Here is an 8,160-nt window from a genome sequence, read left to right as displayed (position 1 = left end):
CGTTTGGTGCCGAGAGCCTCTGCGATATAATGAGACGATCAAGCGCTATATGAGTCCACACTCGCTACTGTACAGAATTTATCAGAGAGTATTTACTTAACGCATCTCCCATCTCTGAATATGGTTTGGGGGCGTTCCCTGGTGCAGCGGGTGCGAGGGTTATCTGGGTTGTCGCTGAGGCACATATTCTTCAGAGACGCCCAGTTTGTGGTAAGTGTAACCAGAGCCCTAATCACAAGACAATTACCAAAAATGTCCCCTGTGTTTATTACCATTATCATAAAGAGAAGAAATCTGAAATCCGCGAGGAGCCGGAGGCTCGTCCTCCACGTGCCATGTACAGAGGGCCCCATGAAGTGGGAGCGTCGCCCATAGCAACCAGGCTCCAGCTTCTGACACAGGCCCTAAAGTTAGAGAAGTCATGTAATTGGTTACTATGGGCACCAAGTATCCAATCAGGAAGCGGCTTCCATTTTTCCAGTGCAGTTTACAAAATGAAAGCTTAACTCTGGTTGGTTGCTATGGGTAACAAGGCCTATGACAGGATATATACATGAAGGCTACACGTTGGAAGGTTTGATGTGACCTAAGCTATTGCTGCGGCCATGTTGTGTACTGTGAGGTCTGGGGTGAGGCTCAGTGTGACCATCTACGAATCCGTTCCAAGCTGATGGACGCTGGCGCACCTTTGGACACAGTTTTGCGCAGTCAAACGGCGGTCACTTTCCTGTCACGCCCCTTTTAGGGCATGGCTAATAAATGCGGTGGGCAGCAGAGCGCCAGAACAGTGAATCTGCCCCGCGTATAAGGCCTGGCAGAGGGTTGGCGGACAGTCTCATGGTATTGGGGTCGCCTGGGGTGGTTAAAGGAGAAGCGTCATCTGTTATATCTGTTAGCCGCTTATGTACGTGATTATATCTACACTGTACATCTAGTCCAGGCCGCCATCGCTTCATTTTCTTGCCTTCATCTCACGAGCCATCTGACATACAGTGCAGGGGCCACAGAATGTGAGACACACGCAGTCATCGCAGATGGTGCCCTGTGAGGGAAGAAGAGACGGAGATCAGCGGCTGCCCAGGGTACATAGATTTATAAGGCTGTGTTCAGACACTGGGATTATGTCGCAGTTTATTGCTGCAGCTGTGGCCAAACTGATGAATAAATCCTCAGGGTGTGAGACCGTGGCGTGTGAATATGTCTCCACCAAACAGCTCTAGGATAATTGTCTTAGACTTCCATCTGTAGAAAAACGCATTCAGGTTTTTTTTACATGCCTTTGATCAGAATGGCGCACGCTGCCACTCACGACATGTCAGGCCTCGTTCACATCTCCGGTTTGGAGATCCGTCTGCCAGACAAAAAGAACATTCCATGCAACAGTTTTTCTCCAGCCGAAACCGGGCATTTACCACCAGACACCATTGCATCAATGGGGATTTGGCGGTGAAGGTAGAGCATCCAGCAATGGCGGATCCGTGAGATCTGGCGGGCTGCTCTGTGCCGGATCTGAAAACCGAGATGTGAACAAGGCCTTAGATTCAGCTGCCCCATGTCAGTTGTCAGATGTTGTCAGAAGGCATTAGCCCAGAGAGTATTGTGCACAGTACTATGTGATGTCGTATGGTTCCTCAGCACTGTCCAGCCGCACATGCAGTACTGCCATATCGTCCGGCAATCTACCGCAATCAGCATGGACCGCCGGCCTTACGTCTCATGGACACTGCCATATTACATCTCCAGGCCATACTCCAACTGCCCAGTCTTTATCCCCTCCAACATCCGCCATTGAGGAGGACGCCCCCTCCGCATTACATGACCGCCGGCCCCACCGATCTCAGCCAACAGTAAATGGAAGTCAGAAGATACAGAGGAGGGAAGAAGCAAACCCCAGAATTCTCACCGGGATGTGATGTCGCTCTCGTAGGCCGGTACGTAAGGCGAGCATAGTGCCCCCTAGCAGCGGCAGACAGAAGCACTCGCCGAATTCCGAAGCCACCCTGCACGCCAAGATGAGGGGGCAGAATGTTCCACATAGACCTGGAGGAGACAGAAAAGTCACAGACTGAATGCAGACGGACCGGGCGGCAGAGAGTGAAATCTAGATCTTCTCTACAATCTGTGCCATTTTCTGACCCAATTTCAGCGCAATTATGTAGTGTACGGGAGCTGTAATGCCCGTCACTACGGAAGGGTCACTTGTGTGCTGTCGTCCATCTTATTTATGGGGAAGTTGGCATAAGTCGTCTTTATAAAATGTAATGTAATGTAATGCTATGTATTTCCCTGTTGCTGTAAAATGTGCATGTACAGGCCTGCTAGGGGTGTCATTCCAGCTCTTATTCACTAGAGGGAGCTAGGGAGCCCTAGTCTATATAAGGCCCAGTCAGGGAAGGGAAAGGGAGTCTAAGGTTGATAGTCTAGTCTAACCAGAGATTAGACAATGTCAGAGTCAAGTCCAGGCCTGAAGCCTGCAGACTAGGAGAGGGTAATGCAGTCCCTGTAACCGGGTTCCAGATCCAAGGAAAAGGTTCCCCTCCTGAATTCATATACGCAGAAGCAGGAGTGCTGAAGTTTCTAGAGCCTGAGGAAACTGAGAGAGAGACAGAGGCAAGTCAAGAAAAGCAAGAGGTACTCAAGACAACAGAGGAGGTACTTGATAGAGATAAAACCAAGGATATACGCCAGAGCTAGGGCATTGGACCTTGGAGAAGAGTTTCTATGTTCCAGGATCAGTCAGGAATAGAGTGCAAGCTGCCTGTACTGCAAGTCCTGTGTTTAACACTCTAAAGTCACCTTGCTATATATATATATATATTGCCTGCATCAACTGTATTGCAAATCAACTGTCTTCAAAGGAACTGCGCTTCCTTCAATGTCCCTAAATGATGACTACTAAAGTTTGAATACTGTTTTAACATCACGTGGTTCCTCAGTTATTCCTGCTATCAGCAAACGGCGTGCCACCGTTTAATTGGCACTGGCGTCACGAACATTTCTCATCATCACCTGCCCTTGCAGAGAGTCAGCCGTCTCAGGTTAGTGTCTATTGCACTACAACACCCAGGAACATTTCTAAACCTAACTTGAGTACGCTGCACCTCTCTTTTGGCGTCACGAACAGGATACGCACGCTTTCTAGTGCAAGGAGCGTGAACTTTGTGCCTTATACAGTTTGCCCTGTGACCAAAGTGACAAATTGCCTGTTTTATTAAAGTGGACTTTGTGGACTGAAAAACATACCCAAAGTGTGCCTAAAACCTCCAAAAAGCGCTGTGCAGTGTTGCGGTATCAAGAGGAAAGAAATCGCCACGCCGGAGTGTGGTTTTATGGACTTTTCATCATCCTGCTTGCTGTCAGTGAATAGACAGCGTTTCTACTAAAGATGGCCGCTGACCTTGCCGAATTTGCTGCTGCGTCATCTTCATCCCGAAAATGCGGGAAAAGTTGGGGCCTTTTTGATGAAAAAGCGGGAAAAGGTTCAAGGTCAGGCGCCACTGCTTATCTGGACATTTGCATGTCTGCCAGCATGGACTCCGCCTTCCCAATACTGGAATACCTGGGGGGCGGCCTCCCAGTGCAATGGGAGGATCTGGCTGATCTTATTGGCGCCACCCTGTCGCTCTCCAGAGAAGGATCGAGCATGTTGGAGAGTGAGCACTGCTTTGCTGCCACGTCCGCGCCTGAAATCCCGAAAATGAATAATGTTGGTGTAGAGCCTGAGGACGCTCCACCGGCCTACTCTCCAGGACCGGAGAAACCCGCCTGCCCGCCACGGGAGAAAGAACCAGAGCCCTGCTATGGCTCTTGGAGAGACTTCTTTCAGCCCTCTTTCAGGTGGTCCTCATTAATGGCAGAGATCCGGGAGGCAGCTATAAAGCGGAATACAAAGACTAAAATATATTATGAGGAACTGACCAAGACTATCCATGAACGACACACCAACACCCAACCCCGCCTGGAAAGGAGAAAGGGGTTGGTGGTGTCCTTTGACAAAACCCGTGGCTACGGGTTCATACAAGACTACCTAACTGGCAGAGACTTATACGTCAACAGGAGATCTGTTAAGAGAGACTACCTCCCTTCGTATCAGCATAGCCTCCGCGAGGGAGAGGAGGTGGAGTTCACCCCTGCCGAGAGCCTGAGAGGCCCATATGCGACTGCTGTGACCCGTCCCAAGCGAGAACCTGAGGACTGGGAGGCAGAAGAAGACTACTCTGGCTGCGAGCGGGAACCTGAACGCTCTCCAGAACAGGCCCACCACGCCTTCCAGGAGCGGGGCTCCTTCATTGGGCCTAATGTCTTCTGGCAGCCAACCGTGTTGGAAAAATGGGTGAGCCCCTATCCTTCCCCCGAGCTGCCTCGACGGGAGAAGACAATCCAGGACTTAGAAAATTTAAAAGGACTCAGCGTTACCCTGGAAAATATCCGTAAAGGTCGGAGACCAGATGCGCCACCGGAGCCTGCAGCGGCCGCGTCCGACGCATCGTGTACTGTACCTGCGCCGGTGGCGCCAGCAGAGGACAGCGATTCCGACACGGAAAGCATCGGTGACCAGATTGTCCGGCTGGAGGAAAAGCTGCGGGAGCTGCGCAAGATTGCCACCGCCAGGATCCAGACGCCGCCTAAAGGAGACGAGGTAAGGGTGCCTGTCACCACCCGTAAACCACCGTCTGCTAACACTGCTCCGTCCAGGCCCCAAAGAAGACCCACTATTCCTGGGAATTGCTGCACAGAGCCCACCGGACCGCTTGCGGCGGCGGTACCCAATGCAGCACAACCCACAATCATTATGCCGGGACCGGTACGGTCCACAAGAGTGTTTACCCCTAGGCCTATGGGGCCAATACCTATCAGGGGTCCCTTCACTTTGCAGCTGCCCCCTGACACCGTGATGTGGGCACATCCTCCTGTAGAGGACTACTACAGGCCATATTTGCCAGCAGAGCCAGGTGATTATGACATGCCACTGTGAATCAGCCTGCTAGGCCTTTGATGTATTTTGCTAAAGAATGATGTTGAAAGCTTAATCCTTCCAGGACAGGAGTCCTATGTTTCCTGGTCGTTTGTTGCTGCTGCCAGTTTATCCACGGCTCAGTGGTAGGTGTTAACCACTGAAATATCAAAGTCAACGAAGCCAAGTTTGTTTCCAGGACCTCCTGCCTGCTTTTGCTATCCCCCGCCAAGTTGTGCCTGTTCCTTTGTTGCACCTTTTACCCTTAACCCCCTTTTCAGGTTGATCAGAGGTATTACAGCACCTGTTTTATATTGTGCAACTTGATACTAAGGAACTGTGCCCGGAGATAGACTCAAAAGAACCTGAGCCTCTGAGATTCTTACTCTTTTTTAAAGGAAATGTGCCCAGAGATGGACTCCACCGCATGAGAGCCTCTGTGATTTATAGGAAAGTAACCTGGGTACGGACTCATATTTGTTCTTTGAGCCTCCAAGAACTTTTATACTGTTTTACCATTTCTTGCTGTTCTATTAAGGACAATTTGCACATATGGACTATCCTGGTATTAATGTCACGCTGTGCCAGGTCAGCGCCCCAGTTCCATTCACTATCCTGAGAGAAGAGAACGACGCCCCTTGTCACCACCCTTCACCTTTGCCAATTGGACCTGATATGAATGTAAATGCAGATGAATTACATATATGTATGCCTGCATGTGTCTTTTTCTGTTTCAGGTAGAAATTCCAGTTGGGCAGGCCCTGATGGAGTACGAGGTCGTACTCAGCTTAAAGCAGTGGGGTATGTAGTGTACGGGGACTGTAATGCCCGTCACTACAGAAGGGTCACTTGTGTGCTGTCATCCCCCTTATTTATGGGGAAGTTGGTATATGTCATCTTTATAAAATGTAATGTAATGCTATGTATTTCCCTGTTACTATGACACTTGCATGTACAGGCCTGCTAGGGGTGTCATTCCAGCTCTTAGTCACTAGAGGGAGCTAGGGAGCCCTAGTCTATATAAGGCCCAGTCAGGGAAGGGAAAGTCAGTCTAAGGTTGATAGTCTAGTCTAACCAGAGATTAGACAATGTCAGAGTCCAGTCCAGGCCTGAAGCCTGCAGACTAGGAGAGGGTAATGCAGTCCCTGTAACCGGGTTCCAGATCCAAGGAGAAGGTTCCCCTCCTGAATTCATATACGCAGAAGCAGGAGTGCTGAAGTTTCTAGAGCCTGAGGAAACTGAGAGGGAGACCGAGGCAAGTCAAGAAAAGCAAGAGGTACTCAAGACAACAGAGGAGGTACTTGATAGAGATAAAACCAAGGATATACGCCAGATCTAGGGCATTGGACCTTGGAGAAGAGTTTCTATGTTCCAGGATCAGTCAGGAATAGAGTGCAAGCCGCCTGTACTGCAAATCCTGTGTTTAACACTCTAAAGTCACCTTGCTATAGATATATATATTGCCTGCATCAACTGTATTGAAAATCAACTGTCTTCAAAGGAACTGCGCTTCCTTCAATGTCCCTAAATGATGACTACTAAAGTTTGAGTTCTGTTTTAACATCACGTGGTTCCTCAGTTATTCCTGCTATCAGCAAACGGCATGCCACCGTTTAATTGGCACTGGCGTCACGAACATTTCTCATCATCACCTGCCCTTGCAGAGAGTCAGCCGTCTCAGGTTAGTGTCTATTGCACTACAACACCCAGGAACATTTCTAAACCTAACTTGAGTACGCTGCAATTATATCGCGTGCCACACAACGCCGCATCATGTCCGTGCGCCATAAAATCAAATCTACAGCAACTGTGAGTAAAGGCGAGCGAACAAATGAATTCATGAGTCAGCCTTCGTGAGCGGAGAGGGGCTGCCCGTGCTCCAGAGACTCCCCCTCCCTCTTGATTGGCGCACGCACCAGTAGTAGCGCAAGCACAGAGATGGCGCATGTGCCGCTCATGTGTGGGTACACCCGGAAGTAGAGTGGCGCATACACATCAGCATCTGCGCAGCTCAGGTGGCAGCAGCGCATCCTCTGTGCACAGGCACAAGACTGACATCTCTCCCAGCCCTGTCAATCAAGAGGGAGGGGGAGTCTCCGGAGCTCGGGCAGCCCCTCTCTGCTCAAGAAGGCTGATTTATGAACACATTTGATCCATTAGAATCGCTTCGCTCTTCTCTAGCGATGAGCCGGCGCAGATTGGCGCTATAATTTATGTCCTTTACTGCTGTAAATGATACTAAATCTTTCCCGTTGTGAAAGGCCACGTCCCCTCCTGTTAGACTCCAACCACTGAGGCAAAAATGGGCAACATTTTCCCATAAAATGATTCTCTGGGGAAAGCTGTAATAAACGTCCCCATGGACTTCAGAAGACAATGCTGGTCGCGTATGACCGATGCGGAGTGAAGGGAGTAAAGAACTGCGGACATGTATGTACATATGTACCTGGACGTGTGACCAGATAAACGGCTTCAGATGGACTTTTCGGGTATATTTACACCGTGCCGCCATGTCACCATTTCTGGGGCGAATTCTGCATAACTGCAGGGTGTGAATAGTCCCTTCATATTCCCCTCCTTCCCTGCGCTGCCCGTGTAGGCGCCGGTATTGTAGACCCTGTGTAGGTAGATGCGGTGCTGGTCATACTTACACACTCCCATGTCCTTACAACAGTCCATGACGTCAGAGCTCCACTGACTGGCGATGGGGCTGGAGTTGGTGAATACCTGCACCACCTGCGGCTGCGCCATCACCGGGTAAGTCATCGGGATCTGCAGAAAGATGGAGGAGACACATTGGTCAGACAGTTTTCTTCCTTCTGGAGGAGAGCTCATTTGCTTATTTTTCCCGTGGAGCATTGCCTGTAAGACTCCAGACACCTCAGAGATCTCCACAAGGAAAACCAGACCTTCTCAGAGAGACACCAGCAGGAAGAGCGGAGCCTGTCAGCAGCCCTGACCATGCTGAACTGCAGGACAGGATGGGGGGAGCAGGACAAACTTACCTTTTACTTTTTTCACCAGGAGTAGTGAGAATATGAAGTTTTAATCTGCCAGACTCAGCTCCTGCAAGTGCCCAGGAGGCGGAGCTTCCCTGTGGAGTGCACTCTGCATGGCCCCTCCCCTCTGAGTGACAGCTACAGCATCCAACCAGGAGACCAGTACAGCTACCTTGTGCTGCCAGCAGTTTAGCGTGGTCGAAACTG

The 8,160-nt window shown here is 50.2% G+C and overlaps 1 protein-coding gene across 1 annotated transcript; it reads right to left on the bottom strand.

Moving 5' to 3' along the window:
* Window positions 1-952: 952 nt before the first annotated feature.
* Window positions 953-7,720, bottom strand: LOC120986777 (cornifelin homolog). Its single transcript, XM_040415483.1, has 3 exons — window positions 7,606-7,720; window positions 1,904-2,040; window positions 953-1,042 (listed from the first exon to the last, which is right to left on the bottom strand). The coding sequence occupies exons 1-3, from the start codon at window positions 7,718-7,720 to the stop codon at window positions 953-955; spliced, it is 342 nt and encodes a 113-aa protein (XP_040271417.1).
* Between the last annotated feature and the right edge of the window lie 440 nt (window positions 7,721-8,160).

Source organism: Bufo bufo, chromosome 1, assembly GCF_905171765.1.
Source record: "Bufo bufo chromosome 1, aBufBuf1.1, whole genome shotgun sequence".
In the NCBI taxonomy this organism is placed as follows: domain Eukaryota; kingdom Metazoa; phylum Chordata; class Amphibia; order Anura; family Bufonidae; genus Bufo; species Bufo bufo.
The sequence above is the reverse complement of the archived record's forward strand: the minus strand, read 5'-3'. Positions and strand labels throughout refer to the sequence as shown.